The sequence below is a fragment of the Balaenoptera ricei genome, chromosome 16 (genome assembly GCF_028023285.1).
Source record: "Balaenoptera ricei isolate mBalRic1 chromosome 16, mBalRic1.hap2, whole genome shotgun sequence".
NCBI lineage: Eukaryota > Metazoa > Chordata > Mammalia > Artiodactyla > Balaenopteridae > Balaenoptera > Balaenoptera ricei.
The window spans coordinates 38,846,718-38,868,312 of record NC_082654.1 but is presented as its reverse complement, the minus strand read 5'-3'; the positions used below and the strand labels follow the sequence as shown (position 1 = coordinate 38,868,312).

At 33.6% G+C, this 21,595-nt stretch overlaps 1 protein-coding gene across 1 annotated transcript in view; it reads left to right on the top strand.

The window, feature by feature from the left end:
- PTEN (phosphatase and tensin homolog) overlaps positions 1 to 21,595 on the top strand; it is a gene marked incomplete at its 5' end in the record, with an annotated part of 87,513 nt that overhangs the window by 44,728 nt on the left and 21,190 nt on the right. The window contains 3 exons of the mRNA XM_059899618.1: positions 5,020 to 5,064; positions 11,423 to 11,466; positions 13,309 to 13,547. Coding sequence (XP_059755601.1) covers positions 5,020 to 5,064; positions 11,423 to 11,466; positions 13,309 to 13,547 — 328 coding nt within the window. The remainder of the gene's footprint in view (positions 1 to 5,019; positions 5,065 to 11,422; positions 11,467 to 13,308; positions 13,548 to 21,595) is intronic.

The window sequence follows — 21,595 nt, the reverse complement described above, 5'->3', positions numbered from 1 at the left end:
CCATCTCTAATGTATTTCCATTTTACTAGGTCAATCAGTATTATTTTGTGGGATATTTAATTTAATGAAAGGTTACCCTAATAGATACTTTTCTTTTCTAGAAGTGAAGTGATTTTATTTTTAAATGTGTGTTATAAGACATCAAATGAGGCTGTTTATTTAGGAAGCCTTTAGTACTTCCTGAATGGAATGTAGAAAAATAAAAGATTGGGAAGCAGAAATTCTTAGCAGTTGTGCCCATAATAAATAATACTTGAAAGTTAAAAGAGGATAAAAGTTGGCTTTGAATATACATTGTAGACACCTAGCTAAAGTAACATAAGAAGTGTCCTGATGAAATTGAAGGATAGGCTTTCCATGGCTGGAGCCTCTAGGAGGGATTTAAAGAGATAACACATTACCAGCATTTTAATGAACTGTTTCTGTTTTGTTGACATCGTTTCTCACTGATGTTAGATTTGTGATTTTGGCATACAGTGTGTGCCAATAATTTTTTTTTTTTTTAACATCCTCAGGACAGGCTCAGTATGAATGAAAATATAATTAAGAAAAACCTCATGAGTCTTTATAAATAGGAATTGCATGAATCATTAAAACTAATTATTTCTCAAGGAGGACTGTTATCACATTTAAAAAAAGCTTTGATCCTTGTATTTTCTACTTTAAAAATAGTATATGAAAATATTAATTTTATGTAAACTCTAAAAAATACTGTTTAAAAGAACCTAGACTTTTAATGAAGCCCACTTTTTGGAGGTAAAACATAGTGTGATATAACTTCATCAGTTCTTACTTTTTTGGGAAAATACATTAGGACAGAAAACTTTTTTCTTTTGAAAGTAGTATGTGCTTATGTTTTAACAACAAAATTGTAGAAGTGTTGAAAGTAAATCATGAAAGCCTCCATCTCTCCCTGAAAACCCAGGATAGCCACTGTGATCATTTTGGTATGTGTCCTGTCAATCCTTTAGACTCCAGTTTAAGTGTACGAAGGGCTGCCACATGTGAATAGTATTCCTTGGAGATGGGCAATAGGATGTGTACATACCTATTAATATAGTATTGGTTTATGTATTTGGATTCAAAACATAAAGTTACCAGACTCAGAATGAACTAAAAATGAACTGTTAATCCTCCAAAATACCTTTTTTCCCCCCTCTGCTCACATTTACATTGTAGGTTTTCCGTGAGAAAATTGTATTTTGTAGATCATTTTTTGCTTATTCATTTTCTCTCAGAAGAAACCTATGGTGGAAGATATGGCAGGTAGCAATGAGTTGTTGTTTATTAAATTTTATGATCACTGTCCTTCAAATCATTTGTCTATGTTTTGGTTATTCTAATTATCTTTAATATTTACCTAAATTTCCAACCAAATTAAAATAGAAACTGAGAAAAGTCTAAAAGTATGTATAAAGCTTCTAGAACAAAACATAGAGAATATCTTTATGAATTCTTTATGTGTAGGGAAAGATTTCTCAGAGATGATGCAAAGTTCTAAACAAAAGAAAAATTTGATGTATTGGATTTTATCAAAATTTAAATTTGTTGATTATCAAAGCACAATATTAAGGAAATGAACAGGCAAGTCATACACAAGGAGCAAATATCTGACAAAGGACTTATACCTAGAATATATAAAAGACTCCTATAAATCAATAATAAAAAAGACAAATAATCCAGTTGGGGGAAGAAATGAGCCAGTGACTTAAACAGACATTTCAGAAAAGAAAGTGTAAAAATGGCTAATAAACAAATGAAGGACTAGAATTTTAAGAAGCTGACAGCACCAAATATTGATGAGACTGTGGAGCAACTGGAACTCTTAGAATGTTGGTAGGACTGTGGAATGGTACAGCCACTTTTGAAAACTGTTCAGTAGTTTCTTATAGAGTTAAATATGCACCCACTCTATCTCCTCTGTGACCCAGCAGTTCTACTCCTAGCTGTTATTTACTAAAGGAAATGAAAGTATATGTCCCCCAAAAGACTTGCACGAGCATGTTTATGCACTTTATTCATAATAACCCCAAACTGTAAACATCCCAGATATCCATCAAAGGAGAATGGATAAACAAATGGTGTTATGTTCATGCAGTAGAATAATAGAATAAAAAGAATGAACTATCCATACATGTAACAACATGGGTAAATTCGAAAAACATTAAGTAAAGGAAATCAGTTTAAAAAGAATGCATATTACATGATTACATTTACATGAAATTAAAGAACAAGGCCAAACTAATATATGGTAATAGTAGTAGCTACCTGAGAACTTGGTGGGGCTTGACTGAAAATGGGCATGAGGGAATTTTCTGGGGTGGTAGAAGTGTTCTATATTTTGATTGGAGTGGTTGTTACAAAACTTATAGAATTGTACACCTAAGATCTGTCTATTTCACTGTATGTAAATTTTTACGTCAATTTAAAGAAAAATCCAAAAGTAAAAATTGAGAAAAAGGTACGGCAATATAGAAGATAAAGAGGGTAGAACAGACAGGAGTGAAAGGGTCTGTAACAAACCACTTTTTCCTGTAATATATTTATAGACGTCTTTGTAGCAGAATCAGTGCTTCCTGGGTTGGTTGAAGTAGTGGGTTAAAGCAAAGAATTATAAAAAGTTACACGTACCTTAAATATTTACTTTAAAAAAGTTGTACACATGAAATACTAAAATCAAATAGTTCTATAGGGTTTATTAACAACTACTGCCACAACAAAAAAAAAGTGGTTATTTTCCTTTGTTTCCCTATGCCCTGTGGCAAGAGTTCTTAATCTTAGGCCATGTACCTTTTTGACAGTCTGGTGAAGCTTATGAACCCTTTCTTAAAATGATTTTAAATCCATAAAATAAAATTCATAGGATTATAAATGTGCCTATTATATTAGTTTTGATTATAATTGTTATAAAATATTTTAAAACATCTATATAATAATAGTTATTAACACATTTAAATCAAATCTGTTGGCAGGTCTAATGACTATGTTAATTTTTGCAGTGTTGATTGTAAATAATGTTTTGATATCTTCAACAACTGTAGTATGACATATCAGTTAGTGATAAAGTTGTAAGTACTGCTTGTATTACTGTGTAACATAATTTTTCACATTCAAGTTTATGGACTCTTTTTTTCCCTCTTAACCCAACCACATATTTTCATTCTCCCATTCTTCCAGTAGTATATTGTAATTTTGGTTATATCAATATTGGGTTTTTATGTCATTATGACTAGATAAATGTCATTCATAGTTAAGCAATATAGTATATTATAACTGGTTTTTCCTACACATTTTGTTTTCCCTGGATTTACAGTTCTCCCTCTCTCCATCCCTTCTTCCCTCCTTTTTTCTCCCTCTCTTTCTCTCTTTCTCTCTCTCGTTTAGTTTCTACATTCTTAACTTTAATTCGTCCCTAAACTTACCCCTAGTTGTATAAATCTCTGTATATGTTTGAGCACATTTTTTATTATATCAATTTCATCTTCTCCAGGAACCTTCTGGTCTGCCCTAATCTGGATTAGTCGTTCTCTAGGCTTGCTGTATGACTGTCTAATCGAGATGTCCCTTCACTATTCATTCTGGGGATTCTCCTTTTTTCTTCTCATGCGTTGGATTCTTCAGTTTCTGGAACTTGTCATCTTCTTTCACGGTTTCCCACCCTTGTTTTGGTGGAACATGTCTTGTAGTAACTTCCTGAGAGAGAATATGTGGAAAGCAAAATTATTTGAGACTTTGCTTATTTTAAAATGCCTTTATTATATATTCACACTTGTTTTATAGTCTATCTTGGTATGGAATTCTAGGCTGGGAATAATTTTAAGTCAGAAGGTTTTGCCCAGTTGTTTTCTAGCTGCTGGTGTTGCCATTAAAAAGGATGATGTTATTCAGATTCCAGATTCATTTTATGAAACATGTTTCCTTTCAGGCAGCTAGGATCTTATGTTTATGTCTTCAGCATTCAGAAATTTCAGTGAGATATATATGCCTTTATTTGGGTCTGTTTTAATATTGCTGAATACTCATTATACCCTTTCAGTTTGGAAATTCATGGGCTTCAGTTTTGGGTATTGTTCTTGAATTATATCTTGGATTTCTTCTCCTGTGTGTTCTGTTGTTTTCTCTGGGATGCCTATTCATATGTTGAATCTCCTAGACTTTAGATCTTTTAAAATCTTCTCTTCTGTTTTCCATTTGTTCTTCTATTTATTCTATTTCTTCAGCCTTATACTTTTCTAACCCCTCTATTACCTACCTTACAGAATTAAACAAATTTGTATGCATAAAGTATTTAAAATAGTGCCTGGCATATAGTAAGTGTTGGCTGTAATTGTTGTTGTTGTTTAGTTTCTTAACTAATTGTTGAGGGGAAGAGGTCTTTGGTCTTTTGACGTAATAGCTGTATGACCTTGGGCAAGTCCTGTAATTTCTTTGATACCTACTTCCTTCATCTCTCTACCTCTCAGATGTTTGTGAGCATCAAATGAGACTATGTATGTGAAAATACTTAATAAACTTTGTACAGAGCTAATAGTTATTACTTGCATCTTTCAAATATCAAAAGTTTTTAGTTTGAAAGAAAATGATGGCTGAATTTCCAGGGTTATTTTTAAGATTTCTTGATTGCATGTAACTATTTCTCACAAAACTGTATAAGCTAGGTGAACTTGAGCTAAATGCTAATGCTGCTTTTTAAAGGAGTTATTTCTTAATACTCAATCTCATTATGTTAGGCTGAAGAGAGAAGATTATGAAAATATTCATTTTATGAAGAGCTATGGCTTTACTTCAGATTGTATAAATCTGTGTAATGTAATAATTACTTAAGAAAGACCTGATTACTAGTTTAAACCTATGGATAGAATATTTATTGGAGTTTATTTATTTATTTTTCTTAAATGGTATTTGAGATTAGGAAAAATAGAATCTGTCTTTTGGTTTTTCTCAATAGTAGTAATGTAATTTCAAATGTTAGCTCATTTTTGTTAATGGTGGCTTTTTGTTTGTTTGTTTTGTTTTAAGGTTTTTGGATTCAAAGCATAAAAACCATTACAAGATATACAATCTGTAAGTATGTTTTCTTGTTTGTATGCTTGCAAATATCTTCTAAAATAACTATTGAGTGAAAGTTATTTCCTTGTTAGAATGAGGTAGAGTTAAAGATATATTTTAACAGAACTGTATTCCTAAAACAATTAGTTCAAGAAGTCTGATTGAGAGCATAGTTAGGTCATTTAGAAAGTGTAGTGATGAGGTAAAACAATGTTGGCACAGATTCATGTTACTTGATCTGCTTTAAATGACTTGGCATCTAGCCCATCTTTGGGCCCATAATCATGTGGTAACTTGAAGTGTAATTCACACAGAGCTTCTGCTAAAGCATTAATGCCATCTTCCATGGAGGGATGCTTCTAGAGTAGACATAATTTTATTCTGTGTCTCTAGGTCAATTGATTGAAAAAGCTATTAGCATATTCTCTAACTGTATATAAAATAAATAAGTTAACTAAAATTGTTGAATTGGGTGGCTTCTCTTGTCTGGGGCAGGGATGTAAGGATTGCCTCTTGATTCAGCTAGCTGACCTTATCTTTAACCTTTCATTTTTTCTTTTGACTTTGTGAGTAGAGGTGTAAAGTAGAAAAAAAAAAGAAGGAAAGAAAAATGTGAAGAAAATATCTTATCATTTTTGCTCTTGACCATTTTTTCCTTCCCAAAATATTGACCATTTTCTAATTAAAAAAACAAATTGTGTATAAAATGTGTTATGTTTCTACCTGGCTTTTATTTTTCCTATGTGATATGTATAAATTATGCAATGGAAAAAATTTTAATCTAAAGTTATGTATGCTAATTTACTGTTACAATTTCTGTAGAGTTTATTTATAAAATATAAGAACAAGGTTTTTTTCTGCATTCAGTGGGCTTTCAGATATTCACTAAAAAAATGAAAGATTCTCTCTGCCTTATTGGCTTGTGGGATGTTGCTTTTTTATCTTTAATTTGGTGATCTTTGTACTCTGATAAGACTTCAGAAGACCCGAGAGTGAAGTAGACACCAGTATTGTATCTCTTAGTGAGTTGTCACTGATTTCCTCAGATGAACAAAGAAGCAAACATTTATTGAGGGCTTGCTACATGTTAGACATTCTACAACATTTTGTTAGTGCAGAGGTGAATAAGATGTAGTTCCATTCCTCAGGTAATTATAGTCTAATGTGAAAGGTAGACAAAGTATTATAGAAGAGGTAACTCTTGTATAGAAGAGAGCTGTGTAGACAACAGTCAAAATAGTGATTGCACCCCGTAGGGAAGGTTTCATAAAGAACGGCATGTTTGAGCTGGGGTGAAAAGAATCATAGAGGTTGACCTGAGGCTTAAGAGGAGGGGAAATGGCAGTGCAGGCAGAGAGAATGGCATATAAGAAGCTTGTTGGCATAATATTGTCTAGAATATGGCAGATAATCCATTATGGTCAGATTATGGTGTGTGTGTGTGTGTGTGTGTGTGTGTGTGTGTGTACGGTGTAGTGGTAATAAGTAACAAGATGAAAGAAAGTAAAAGGTGCTGTAGAAACTTAAGTTTAGGTGGGTCCCAACTTACAGATGATCTGTGCGTATATCCTTCTCTTTTCTGGATTAACCTCTCCTACAAAAACTCTTGTTACAGGTGCCAGAGTGTTTCTGTGGAGGAAAATAAAAACCACAAAGTTTTGTAGTTTTTGAACAACTGGATTCAGAAGTTAAGTTTCAAAAAAAAAAAAACAAACAAAAAACCAAACAGGACATGAACTGTCAAAAGCTGGAGTCCACTAAATGAGTCACCGCAGGCTTAGACTCTTAGTACTGGGCATGTAGAGAGTCCCAGAAGGAAGGTAGAAAGATACTAAAGACAGATTCTGCCTTATTTCAAAATTTTATTTGAGTTTAACATTATATCCAAAGAAAGGAAAGGAAATTCTTTTCATTCCTGTATGCAATGGCTTCCTGCTTCTAGAATTTAGGACTCAGGTTTGTACTGTCAGTATTGTGGGTCACTTGTGTTATTATGGTTAAAGTTGGCATTGGTATCTAGACTGGAGAGTTGATTGCCTGTTTGTTTTTGTATATCCAAACATCGGACCCCCAAGTTAGTGAACTGTCTCATTATTAGTTGAGAGTAGCTTTTGGTGCACATATTTTAACTCCCTTATTCCCCCATTCATTTAATGGAATCATAGACTGGAAAGTACCTGAAAGAGATCATTTAGTCCAACCTTCTCATTTTACTGATGGGGAATCTGAAGCCTAGAGAAGTTAAGTGAGTTGAACAAGGTCACACAGGTACATACGGTAGCAGACCATCCACTGTTGATGCCAGTATTCCCTTTCTGTTTTTTGTTTGTTTGTTTGTTTGTTTGTTTTAATCTCCCCAAATTTTACTTTCTTCAGAAGTTTCTAGAACTACCAAGTTGTAGCATGTTTTGATTTCTGATGTCACTTTTCAGTCTTCTTTGCTTTTCTACCTCTGTTTATATTTCTGGCTCTGGGTAAGTGAGTCTGATAAGTAGCAGATGTTTCTATTTTATTTCTTTTATTTTTAGGATATTAATTTCATGTGATGTATGTCTTTGCAAACATATGTAAATGGAAAGATCTTAAAACATTTGCACTTGACATACCTGTATTTAATAGTATATTAAACTTTTTATGGCAACGATTACATATGTGGGTGAAGAAGAGTTCTTAATGTGGACTTTCTAATAATTGACTGTAACTGTTTATATCTCTATTATCAGGCATTCAGTAAGTTATTTTAAGAAAGGACAAAATTAGCCTCATATCATTAACCAAATTCAGGTGTACTTGGTGAATTACTTAGTACATTAATCAGTTTGTTTTATGCAAGTGTGTGTACTTCATTTTTGTATGTTCCTCTGTAATCTGTCTTCTGGTGGGGGTAAGGGGAGGAGGGGGGAGATAGGGTATAAAGACATAATATAGTTCTTGCCTTTGAGGAAGTTAAATGTTCACTGGGTACTAATTTTTAAAAGGTTGACTATACTTCATGGTATATTCTATTTGACATACAGCTCTGCATCATTTTGTGGTAAACCTTCAGCTGTTGTTAATTTTTATCTATTAAGTTTTCTTTTGTAAGATAGGGATAACTCCATTGAAGAGAGTAAAGTAGAGACCTACATGCCTAGCTGATTCTATGACGAGTCTCATTTCTCTGGAAGCATTTCCTATTAATCTTATCCCTTTCTTCACTTTCTGTCTACTGCTTCATAAAAGCTCTCTTTCAGTGCATCTTTATTTCTCTTGTCTTATATAAGCCAATATGAGGTGATGATTTAAAAAAAGATATCTTTTAAGTTGAGTTCTAGTTATAAGGAAGTACAAATGGTTAGATCTACCTAACACTTGTCTTAGTCAGATCCCATTTACCATTCATGTATCTTTAATTTTGGTTTGTTGAAAGACTTGTCTTATCACTAATATCATAAATTTACAAGGGTCTCTGTGTGTGTGTGTATGTGTGTGCAGTTATCAGAGAAAGTTTGTGGTTTGTTTTTTTTAATTTTTAAAAATTTATTTATTTGTTTATTTTTGGCTGCGTTGGGTCTTCATTGCTGTGCGTGGGCTTTCTCTAGTTGCGGCGAGCGGGGGCTACTCTTCGTTGCGGTGCGCGGGCCTCTCATTGCCGTGGCCTCTCCTGCTGCAGAGCACGGGCTCCAGGCATGAGGGCTTCAGCAGTTACGGCACGTGGGCTCAGTAGTTGTGGCTCGTGGGCTCCAGAGCACAGGCTCAGTAGTTGTGGCGCCTGGGCTTAGTTGCTCCGCAGCATGTGGGATCTTCCTGGACCAGGGATCGAACCTGTGTCCCCTGCATTAGCAGACGAATTCTTAACCACTGCACCACCAGGGAAGCCCCATCAGAGGTTTGAATTAAGAGAGTCTTCTTTCTTTCTTACCCGACCAACCACTCCCCAGATCACTTTCATCACTACCAGGCCCAGTATATGTTTTCACATACCCCCTATCCATACCTGTAGATATTTTCACAATTTTTTCATGTTTTCATTATCACTGTTTGTTGGTTCTTTTATGCCAAATAATGCTCTTGTTGGAATGCTGACTTTGACTAAAATTTGTTATTGTTTTGTTTTTTAAACTTTTATATTTTTTATTATGCGTGAAGTATGGAACAATACTGAAAAAAGTTTGACTTTTGTAATCAGAGGTGCTGGGCTCTTCCATTTACATATCGTGGTTTGGGGCCAGTTTTGTAATGCTCTTCTAAATTTAGCTTTCTCATATATAAAATGGAGACAGTATTAACTATTATATGATTGTGAGGATGAATTTAAAAACATGGAAACTTTGTAAGGTATGCACATCTAATAGACATTTAGTAGCTCATTATTTTCACTTTCCCTCCATTTTTTTCCTCTTAATAATATTTGAGAATCAGTGTATGAAGGCAGTCATCAGCAGTGTTTATCAAGCCAAACATTTTGAGCTGCTAAAAAAGTACAGGAATATTAGATAACTGAAGCTGTATGAAACTCAAAATGTTTATTTTTTGTTGTGCTCTCATGAGACCAGTTTCTTAGAATTGTTTCCTGGTATATATATACCTCTCCCCTCACCTCGTAAGCCCTATTTTACATGATTCCTTATAAAATATTCCATTACGGATTCTTCTTATTGACCATACTCCTCTTTAACTTGTACCAAAGAAAGTGTAAAATGTTACTATTTTCTTGGTCAGTTCTCTTCTTCCTGCCTGTCATTTTTTTTTAAAATAAAAGTGAGTATGAAATTATTTAGCAAGGATGCATATATGTGCATATGTCATTGTTAAATAAATTTTCTTTCTAGCAAAACTCAATATACTAAATTATAGTATGCTAAAATGGAAAAGCTTTGTTTTCAGCAATATTATGAGAAGCTGATTTGTTTCAGGTCTGACCAGTTAGAAATTAGTGGATTGCAGTTTGCTTATAATTAGTTCAACCTTCATGTGGATTTTTTTTTTTTTTTTTTTGCTACACCACCTGGCTTGTAGGACCTTAGTTCCCTGACCAGGGGTTGAACCCAGGTCCTTGGCAGTGAGAGCACCAGGGAATTCCCAACCTTCATGTGGATTTGAGTTTAAAAATTGTTTAAAATAGATGAACTCTACAGATATTTCAGGATTTCTAAATGTAAAGCACAGGTCCATAACCACTTATGTGAAATTCTTTGGGCTAGTTGTGTTTCAGCATTCAGAATTTTTCAGTTTTTAGAAAGGTAACATGGAAGCATATATTTTGTATTGCATAACACCCCAGTGGGATTTGGAACAGTACCTAGAATAAAATGTTTTACTCTTTGCTGTAAGTGTATTCCTATTAATTAAGGACTACACATTCTCATAAACTCAGATCAAGTTCTACTGCAATTGAGTTTGCCATACAGTTAAAAGAAAGTTTCAGATGCTTCAAAATTTGGGGATTTTGGAATGGTGGATTAAGAGGCTATGGACCTTTATTTGTTTTAAAATGCTAAGTTTTTATTTTAAATAATTTTTAAAATATCTGGTTTGGTTAGTAGTTGGAGGTACCAGAATGCTGCTGACCACAAGCTAATGTATGGAATCCCTTTCTGAGCCTATTAATGTTTATAAACATGGCCTATTAATCATGAGTCATCCACTGCATGATAACAAACATGTGACTACTATTAAAAAGACAAATTTTAGCATGCTGTAAGTAATGCTAAGTCAACATTACTTTTTTCTCTTCTGTATTGATTTGACTTACTAGTCTTTCATTACTCTCAGGCATTAATTAAAACTTATAACCTGAGAGATTATTGAAAAAGATGACCTTTGGCTTCTCTAAAGAGAGAAAGATCTGGTTAAAAAATTTAGTAAGTGTTGTGTCTGAGTAGATTACCATCATTCAGTTTTTCTTTACTTTTCCTTTGCCCTTATAATTTTACTGTTTTTAACATACATCTTTTGTAGTAATAGTTTGAGAAAACTGTATATGCTCAATTATAAGGCAAAGATAAAATTGAAGCTAGTTAGTTGTTTATACATATCTTGTGAAATCAAAAATAAAGACCATTAGCATATATAATTTTCACAGAGGGAATGTGAAGGTGTAGATGCAGCTGAATTTGCAATGTTGTATATTAGTGGCATTATAAGTTTTGTAAGCAAACGTATAAGCTCTGATTGCATATACTTAACATTTTCAGCCTTGATTTTGTTAATCGTAAAATGTGGATAATAACAGTACCTACTTCACAAGAGTTTTAGGATTAAAAGCAATAGTTAATGTAAGACATATAATGCTTGGTACATTATAAAGGTTCAGAAAATGTTTGTTACTAATATACTTTTTTTTCTCAAGTGCAAAAGATAATTTTATATCACATTTAAACTTTTCTTTTAGATGTGCTGAAAGACATTATGATACCGCCAAATTTAACTGCAGAGGTAGGCATAAATACACTGTATTATGTTTGATAACTTGAAGCCAACAGTCTAAATCTTACTGTCATACCAATAATGAATAATCTCAATTATTAAGTGATATATTTATCTTAAAGATGGTCTTAGAAAATTTGAAAAATAAATTTAATTTTGCTATTGTATTTTTGGAAATAAGTATCATATAAACTTGCCAGTAGTACTAGAAAGACTAAATTGTAGAATAGACCGAGAATTAGGAGAAATTCCTAGACTAACAGTAGAATAAAGAGAGGGTTATACCTACAGTTTGAGGCATTTGGTGTAACAGTAAGAGATTACAGGGAGAAAGAAGAACAACTTAGCTCCTGTCGAGGAACATGACCTGTGTGGTGGAAAAGGGTATAATGAAATATGGATAAGAGGAGCCTGGTAGATGAGAGCAGGAGATGATTTAAATGTGTTCTTCTCCAGGTGTAGTAAATTCTATCTCAGAGCCCACAGAAACTTTCATTTGTATTTGTGGAACCCTTTGAACCATGAGAGACCTGGAGAGTTGAGAAGCTTGGCAAGATGCTGCCGTGATAGTCAAAAAGAGAAAGTGGGTGCCTTGACAGATTGATATATTTGCCATTGATCCCTCCTAAATATTTAGAATGGACTTTCAAACAGTTGGTTTGAGAATTCAGAAGTGCTAATGGCTGTGAGAGCCAGGATAGATTTACTAAGAAGGTTTCATTTTTAGTGGATTTAGGCTACTGCTTACTGGTCAAAGAGTGTTTTACTCGAGGTTTATCTAGCTTTAAATAGGCGTTTAACAGGTTTTTCTGGATGTTTTTGTATGCCACTGGGGAAATGAAGATGGAATGATGGTACAGCTGGGCAGATGACTAAGTAAAAGCTGTCCTGATGATTCCCTGTAACGGTAGTCATTGTCTCCTTGAAGAGCTGTCCTGTCACACTAAAGGCTTAAGTGAGTGTATCTTGTACCCCATTATGAATGACTTGGTTGAAGATATAAAAGACATACTTTTCACATATTTAGATAACACAGAAGATAGATACATTGAATGTTAGTTGGCATTTTTAAGAATCTTAATAGAGTGGAACCAATAAGATAAAATTTAGTAGTGATATATTTAAAGTCCTATTTCTAGAAAAAATTTTTAAAAGACCTCAACTCTAACTATAGGGAACAGAGAAGTTTTGAGTTCTTATAACTCATGTGAAAAGACCTGAAACTTCGCTTGATAAACTTTACTACAATTGTATACATTTTATAACTTGGGTTTTTTTTTCCCTCAATTTCTTTTGTAAATGTCTTTAAAGTCATGTGTATGCAACACTAACATTTGCAAGACCATCTTTAAAATAACATGTTTGACGTTTTTATTATATGAAGTGTAAAATGCAGTCTTTTCCATTGTTGATTTGTTAGTGATCTGTACTTTCTTTGGAATATATGTTTTGTGATTACGCAATATTATAAGTGGTACAATTCCTTTTGTTAGAAAATGTATTGAGAGCCCTGATAAGAGGCTCCTGTGACATTTAATTTTGAGTTTACCTCCACCTCTGGTATGTTGTGACCTCTGATACTTCTTTGCTACTCTATTGCAAAGTTTCCTCCTTCATAAAGTGAGGAAAATAATACCTGGTTTCCCTGTCTAATGGATAAATTTGAGTTGAGAGACTATTTTCTATTCAAAAATTAGAAAATTATGAGACAATAAATTATTTTTCTCTGGAGTTCAGTTTTTCTTTAAGAACTCTGTTAAGTTTATATGCAACATTTCTAAAGCTAACCTACTTTTAATAAGCAATTCAGGAGAGATTTTTTTCTTATTTGAGGTTATCTTTTTACCACAGTTGCACAGTATCCTTTCGAAGACCATAATCCACCACAGCTAGAACTTATCAAACCCTTTTGTGAAGATCTTGACCAATGGCTAAGTGAAGATGACAATCATGTAGCAGCAATTCACTGTAAAGCTGGAAAGGGACGAACTGGTGTAATGATTTGCGCATATTTGTTACATCGGGGCAAATTTTTAAAGGCACAAGAGGCCCTAGATTTCTATGGGGAAGTAAGGACCAGAGACAAAAAGGTAAGTTATATTTGATGTTTTTTTTCTTTCTTCTTCCTAGATCTGAGAATTTATTGGAAAATAAATTTTTAAAAAGATAGTTGTTAACCCTTATTTTCTTTTCTCTAAACATTTAAATCAGTATACTACCTTAACTTTCATATGAGCAAATGACAGATTCATTCAATTTTTCTGTTCATTCTTGCATTTTCATGTCATGCTAGCAAGTCTTACCCATTAACTGGATTGCATATTTGGTATCATGAAATCTTTACAAAGCATTTAAAAAAAGCAGCACGTTGATCAAAAGTAAGCTTGATATTCCTGAAGCTTGCTTGAAAATAAAATGTCTTTGGATAATAACTTGGATGCCATTACCTAGTAAAGTGTGATCTTTACTTTTAAAATACATAGAGATTATTCTTTGATTTGAATATTCATAAATGTAGTTATAATTAAGATTAGTCAAAGGTTCTTCTCTTATTCAGAAGACTAAAGACTATGCTGAAAATCATTGACAAATTTAATTTGTGTAGTACATTAGAAAGCAAAAAATGAACTCTTGGGAGAATTTTTTACAGTGATTTTCAAGGGATTTATTTCTTTGGATAGTAAGTATGGCAAAACATGTTTACATTTCTTACAAATGGACTTTGTACATTTCTGTCTCCAAGAAAGAAAAAAAACCAAACTACTTCAGTTAGATGGAAAAACTCATTTAGAGAGCTCTATTGAGGAAGACATCCTAATTTTATATGAAAAATTTATTCTAGTTTTAATAATTTTCACAATGAGGAAGGTTCTCTTACAGTTTAAGCTAATTTCTTTTTAATTTAACTTCAGAACAGAAACATAAGTGATCATAGCCATCATTTTCAGCTGCATAATGGCATTGATTCCTGGGTCCTTTACTGCTTCCTCATTTCTTGTTTTACTTGTCGTTGTTACATTTTTGAATTATATCTAAGGATGCCAAAGCACTGTTTATTGGTGATAGTTTACAAAGTTGAATCTTATTGTTAATGCATGATTTTGGTGAATGTTGATTATAATAACTTGCCGAACATTTCTGTATACTGTGTGCACCCTGGGATGATAGCACTAGAATGAATTCCAGAGCAGAGGACAGAGATGTTTTCTTTGGTTCATCCTTTCTTCATTTAGAGGGAAACAATTGCTTTTACTGATTAAAAATATAGAAGGTAAATTTTTCTGTACTTAAGTGAATAAATATAGGGCAGCACAGGGAAAAGAGACTGAATGAGAAGAAAACCTAGAGAGATGGGTCAAATTAAAATACAGTCACAGGAGCAGTGGTAGAAATTTAAAACAGGGTTGATGAGCAGCAGACATTTTGGTAATTGAAAAGAAATCAGGTAAAAAGAATTTAAAATAAAAACAGAAAAGTTGTGTAATGTGGAGCCAGAACTAGCTTTAAGTTAGGGGCTCTTAAACTGTTTATGTTATATACCTTTTAAAAATATGATGAAAACTGTAACTATTCTCCCACAAAAAATGTGCATCATGTACATGAACATAAAATTTTGCTTATAGTATTTAATTGCACTGAAAATTATTTTTTTAACCAAGAATGTAAAAAATACTTTATAAGAATAATGTCTCGTTTTCTTTTTTTATGCCAGGCAGTGGCCACTACTAGAGACTGCTGAATAAATCCAAGTGGTACAAATTAACCAAAATTAAGCTTTAGTTCTGCTCAGTAGTAAATTTTCATGAAAGGGCTACTATTACTTAGCTTTTAAATAACACATTGAAACTATGCCATTGTCTTTGACTTGGTAACTTTTATGTCATTTTTGATATCTAATTAGTTTTGACTTTGTTTCCCTATCTCATGAAAGAATGAAAGAGCAAATGGACTCTGTAGATTTTTTTTTTTTTTTGCCAGATGAAAGTAGGCTTGTGTCAAGAAATAAGAATTCTTATAAGACTCTTCAGATAAATTCATGTTGCATCATTTTCTTTGCCTTCTAGTTATTGAGATCATTTTTTGGCAAGATTCTGGCATAATGCTGTGTTTGAAGGAAAAGATTATGACTCCACATTTTAGTTTTAATATTGAAGAGTTAAACTGTGTTAATGAGTTTGTATTTTATGCAGGTAAAATTCTAGCTATAGAATTTGTCTTCCTAAAGCAAGTGAACTTATGTGTAGCAAAGAATTACATAGTTGCTCCCACTTCTTGACAAAACCTCTTAAGAAGTCCTTGATTGAAAGTCTTGGCTTTTCTGAATTTGGCAACTCTCACAACAGTAGATTTTTTCGTGACAAATCCTCTTGCACAAGTCTGTGATTCAAGACTTGGCTCTCATGAAGTCGTAGAATACTTTTACAACAATAGCTAAGCTTTCTCTCAGGATTCATGGTAGAGTCTTACACAACAGTGCACACTGGTGAACAGAGCATGGAGTCACAGTGACGTGTAGAACTTCTGTCTTTACCAAAGCAGCAAAACCAGATGTTTTGCCAGGCATTAAGGTGTACTCTCTGTCTACAGAATACTGAGCATACTCAGAATACTGAGATTTCTTCAGGGGACTTTTTTTGGGCAGAGAAACCACCGTTTTGAAAATGTTACTGTTTGCTGAAGTTTCCAAAAAGGACTCCAAAATAGGAATTATTGTTTGTGTCACCATGCATGTATTTGATGAAAACTAGTAGCTGGCTAAACTGAGACTTCATATGCTGAAGAGAAGTGGTATCTCCAGTCCTTTCATGACCTGCTTCATAGTTTTAGAAAAAAGTGTCTGTTTTTTTGGAATGGATAAAATTGTTTGATAGAGATACTACAACAGTCTTACTTTTCTGTTCCAAACTACAAGTATGTTTGACCATTTCTGAGGTATTTGCCTTCACCACGTTCACTCTGTGAATGTTTTGTTTGTATGGCATTACAGTATCCTTGTAGGTTACTTTAATCAAGAATTTTGAGTTGGGGGGCAAATAAGGTATTTGTAATGGTCCAGCCTTTCTAACTAAGCTGTGCTCTCACGTGTTCTTACACACACCTCCCACCCCCGCCACACTTCCCTCCTTCTTACTCTCTTATACCCACCCACCCCCGCACATGTGAATATATACTCTGTCTGACGTGGGTGCTTCTTCAGGATAGTTGGCTGAATGCTTCTGATAGTGAGAACTAGCCATATAAGAAGCACTTGGGATATTCCGTCCCATCGTGTTCAGGGAAAAAGTAAAACCCAAGGATACTTAAACTTTATTGTATTTTATTTTCTCTGTTTCCCATTTAAGTTAGATTCAAGAGATGTCTACATAATGAAAAATGAGGCCATATTTTAATTTGTCAATGGCAAGATATTTTAGTCATCACAATCTGGTAATACAATTGTCAGTTCTGTTTCTCTGTAGAGGAGAGGAGAGATTTGATGAAATGGCAAGCCCCATGGGATATCGTTGTGAAACAGGGGCCAGAGTGAAAAGATAGCAAGAGAAGTATTTATGAAAATAAAATGCAAAGCCTGTAGTATCATGTGGTAGAATATAATAGTAGCTACATCATCAGCAGAACTGTTCCAGGCACAGCATATTCTCTGTCCTCTCATAGGTTAGAATCTCACCCAAGTGAAAGGTGATGGGTTAATAGAAAATGGAGTTCTGTATGTACGACTAAGGATGTACTCAGTGAAATTATGTTTAGCTGTTACATGATATTAAAACTCAGAGTTATGTAATTTGGCCAAAATTGATCACTCTATCATCTTGAAGTCAAAGTAAATCATTAAGATCTGCTGTGCTTATTTTATTAGCTCATGATTAATTAATATACCTAGACTACTTTTTGGATGAATTATTCACAGGCTCTAAAGGAGTATCGTAATGTGCTCCTACCTTTATCCTTGTGTATATTTTAAAAGGCAAAAAGACATTTATGGGCAGATGCTGTTGACAAAGCTGTATTTTACTAAACGGTGTTGTTTCCATTATAGGTTGAAACAGCATTAGAAAGCTAGACAGAGTAGATAAAAGTCATAAGATTATGAGGTTTTTTGTTTTTTGTGTTTTTTTTTGCAGGAGTATTTCTTATTTTATAGATGATAAAACTGAGGCCCAGAAAGATGAAGTGCTTTGAACAGGATTATCCAAACAATTAATGACGGTATTCAGAGTAAAATTTGAATCCCCTGACACATTGGTGAACTTCTTTCTACAATATCAAGTCCATAAATCCTGGAATTGTAAAAGAGTTTTGAAGCTCTTCAGAATTAATCTCTGCACAGAGTCAAGCTCTCCTGAAAGGTCACATAATGATGATGAAATTGGCCTCTTTTGACAAGGCTCCTCAGTTTATATTTAAAAATAGATTCTGGAGCAGTAAAGACCCCTGATTAAGTAGAATAAGGATAGCTTGAGTTTGTTGGTGTTAAAAATATAATGCTGCAGGCTTCCTTTAAATCTTTGGAATTTGTCTTACTAATTTTCAAATAAATCACATGTTTACCTAATGGTAAGAGTGCTAGTGAAATAATAATATATATAATAATATATTTTTAACCTTTAATGAATATAACTTATCATAAGAAAACTTAGCTGAGCATGGTAAAGCTGTTGTTATACAGCTGTGGAATTCTTCCAGAGAAATAAGTTATCTGATAATAAATATAATTGATTATCCAAAGTAGTTTTATTCTTGAAACATCTGTTAAGAGATTTATCCTCTTACCAGTATTTTAGGTTGTGTCTGTAGATTTGCATTTTTGTAAATGTGAGCCACTCTTAAAGAGATACGTACATTTTATCAGTTTTTCAGTTTGTGTAGGATTAATTTGATTAGAAATGTCTTTAATGTTCTTTTGCTTGTAGCCTTAATTTTAACTAAGGAGAAACACTAAGAAGCTGAAGAAAATTGTGTTCTGGTGACATTTTTATAGGAGCAGAATGTTTCTTCTTCTCCTCCTCCTCCTCCCCCTTCCTCTTTCTCTCCCCCACCCTCTTTCTCTTCCTCCTTCTCTTCTCCCCCCACCCCCTCACCTTCCCCTCCTCCCTCTTGTTTTGAAGAAAGAGGAGCCAGTTGTCATGTTTTTGGTGAAGATTTATAGACTTTGCAGAGACTCTCCTCAAATTAACCTGGTAGAGTCTTGACATTTTTCTCAGCAGACTTGGTACAAATTAGATGGCAGAGTGGTGGGTGCCAGCTGACCATAAGATGTGCAGCTGTGTTAGTAAAATACCCAAATAATACTTCAGGGTTTGAATGTTGCAGAGAAGTCAAAGTACAACTGATACCTCTTATTTAAAAAAAAAAGTTTTCTGAGAATGGTGTAACTACTTGAGGGAAGACTTTCTTATTCAGTAATTTACAAGAAGGCAATTATGTTATACTTCTCTAGGAATCATTTCTTTGCATATTTGATCTTTTGCTTTATGAGCACGTGGCAAATAACTCTAAAATGAACTGTCCGATGGTTCCCACCCCAATAAAGCTCCTAGGGTTGCTTCCTATCTAATCTATGCCTTACACTGTCTGTACTTATGTTTCAGAATTAAAGTAGATAACTCACAATATTTATTACAGACTATGAATAAAGAATTAAAACATCCTACCACTAGTGGTAAGTGTATATTTTGGGAAGATTCCCAAAATTTCTGAATTTAGAGAGAGAAACTTCTATTACATGACAAACTTACCCAGAATCTCTCCTCTCTCTCTCTTGTCTTCCTGCTTCTAGAATGGTAGCAGGTAAAGTAAGCATTAATACTTAACTTTCTTTGATTAAACTCTCAGGAAAAAATTTTGAGGCTTTGATTTTCTTTTTTGGGGGGGGGTTTGTTTTCGAAGCAGTTATTAAAGTTCTTATGTATTATGATCTCTCTATGTGAGTTCATTAGCTTATCTTTAATGAAGACTTCTGTCTTCTAGAAATAATAAATATTAACTTTATTCTAAGTGATCCCAAGAAGAGGAAATTTTCTAGTGTCTGTGAGGAATGAATTTATGTTCTAATATATAATCAGGTTATTTTTTTCTAGTCTGTTTACTAAATTTCCCCATATGGTAACCTAATGAAATTTTCTCGTTTTCTTTTTATTTAAAACAAAGTAAGGAAGAAGAAATGAAGTAGCTGTAACAGGAAAAGAAATGTGTTTATGACTTCTTTCTGGTTTTCCTGACAACCTCGTGACAATTTATTGGTTGTTTTTTGTTGTTGTTATTGGGTGGCGGGGAGGAGCAGTGTTTGAGAGGTACACACTTGAATTAGTACATATGCACTCTCTGCTATGCCAGGCCAGGATAGCTGGACACTTGAGAACAGCTCTGCAAATATTTATTTGTTACGAAACTTTGTCTTATGCGAAGCCTTCAATTGTGAAGCATTTAAAACTTAAAAGAAATTAGGATACTAAGAATGTTGTTGTCTAAAATTGTATCTAAGGCGATAAGGACACACTTATGAATGGGTACATTTTTACTGTAGGGCTTAAAACCGTTTAAGGCTTCATTTTTATTTTTTAATTTATTCCTTGATTAATTATTGAGATATAATTGACATAAAACCATGTGTAAGTTTAAGATGTGCAACATATTTATTTGATACATTTATATCGCAGTATAATTGCCATTGTAGCCTTAGCCTCTGTTGTGCCACAGAAGTATCATTTCTTCTAGTGGTGGGAACACATAAGATCTTGTCTTTTGGCAAGTTTAATGTTTATAATGTAGTTTTGTTGTCTGTAATCCCTGTACTTTATATTAGATCTCCAGAAGTTATTTATCTACTAGTTGTTAAGTATGTACCCTTAAACATCATCTCTCCCATCCCCTCACCCACCCCCAGTGTTTGGTAACCATCATTCTACTGTTTTCCAGTTCAGTTTTTGGTTTTGTTTTGTTTTTTTAAATTCCATATATAAGGGATATTGTACAGTATTTGTCTTTCTCTGTCTGATATATGTCACTTAGCATGACGTCCTCAAGGTCCATTGGTGTTGTCGAAAATGGCAGAATTTCCTTTTTTCTCAAGGCTGAGTAGTATTCCATTGTATGTATATATACATTTTTATCCATTCATCTGTTGATGGACACTTAGGTTGTTTCTGTATCTTGGCTGTTGTGAACTACAATAAACATGGAAGTGCATATAAAAAAACAAACAAAGTAAGCTATAATTACCCTCTTTTTTGGCTTAAGAAAACTCCAAATATAACATTCTTATTTTTTCTAACACATTAATTCTCCTGGGCTAAACTGTGTTTCACTAATACATGGTATTTAAGCCTGTTATCCAATCTGTATATTCATAAAATTTTAAGAGTTTTATACCTTGAAGGACCTTAGCAATTATTTCAGACCCATTTTAGTATAAATGATAAAACGGATCTGCAAAGATAATTTTGTCCTAGGTCATTTAATCTCTCTGTGTAACAACTCAAAACCATACCTCCTAACCTCAAATCCAGTATCCTTTCTACTGTTCTATATTCTCCTGTCCAAATGATTTTTCTTTATTATTTTGATCCCCAAAGTAGAAATAGAAAGTTAAAAAGGAAAAAAAAAAGTGACTGTGTTATAATGTATTATAACTCTTTCAGTTTCAAGTCACAGAAACCCAACTCAAAATAGCTGAAACATAAGGAGACATTTATTGGCTTATATAACCCTAAAAGCTCTGGCCTGAATCTAGATGCTTAACAGATGTCAGAAATCTCTCTCTCTACTCTCTTTTTTTGTCTTTATATACTTTATTTTTAGGCAGACTCTCTGCAAGTAATGGCAAGGTAGTAGCTCCAGGTTTACGTGCTGTCTACTTTAGCAACTGCGATGGCAAGAGAGCTACAATTTGAGCAAAAATTTCTAGTTTAGGTTCTGGTTTACCTGGATTAGGGCATGTACCCATCCCTGAACCAAACATTCTGACCAGAGGCTTGGGCCATATATCTGAAGCTGAAGAATAGGGCCCCCCCCTCCCCCAAACCACAGGGAGAGAGATGGCATCCCAAAGGGGAAAGGATAATAAAAATATCAGTTTTCTGCTTCATATTATTCTCAAGAATTCTGTGGTTCATGTACCACTATTTAATACACTACTCAT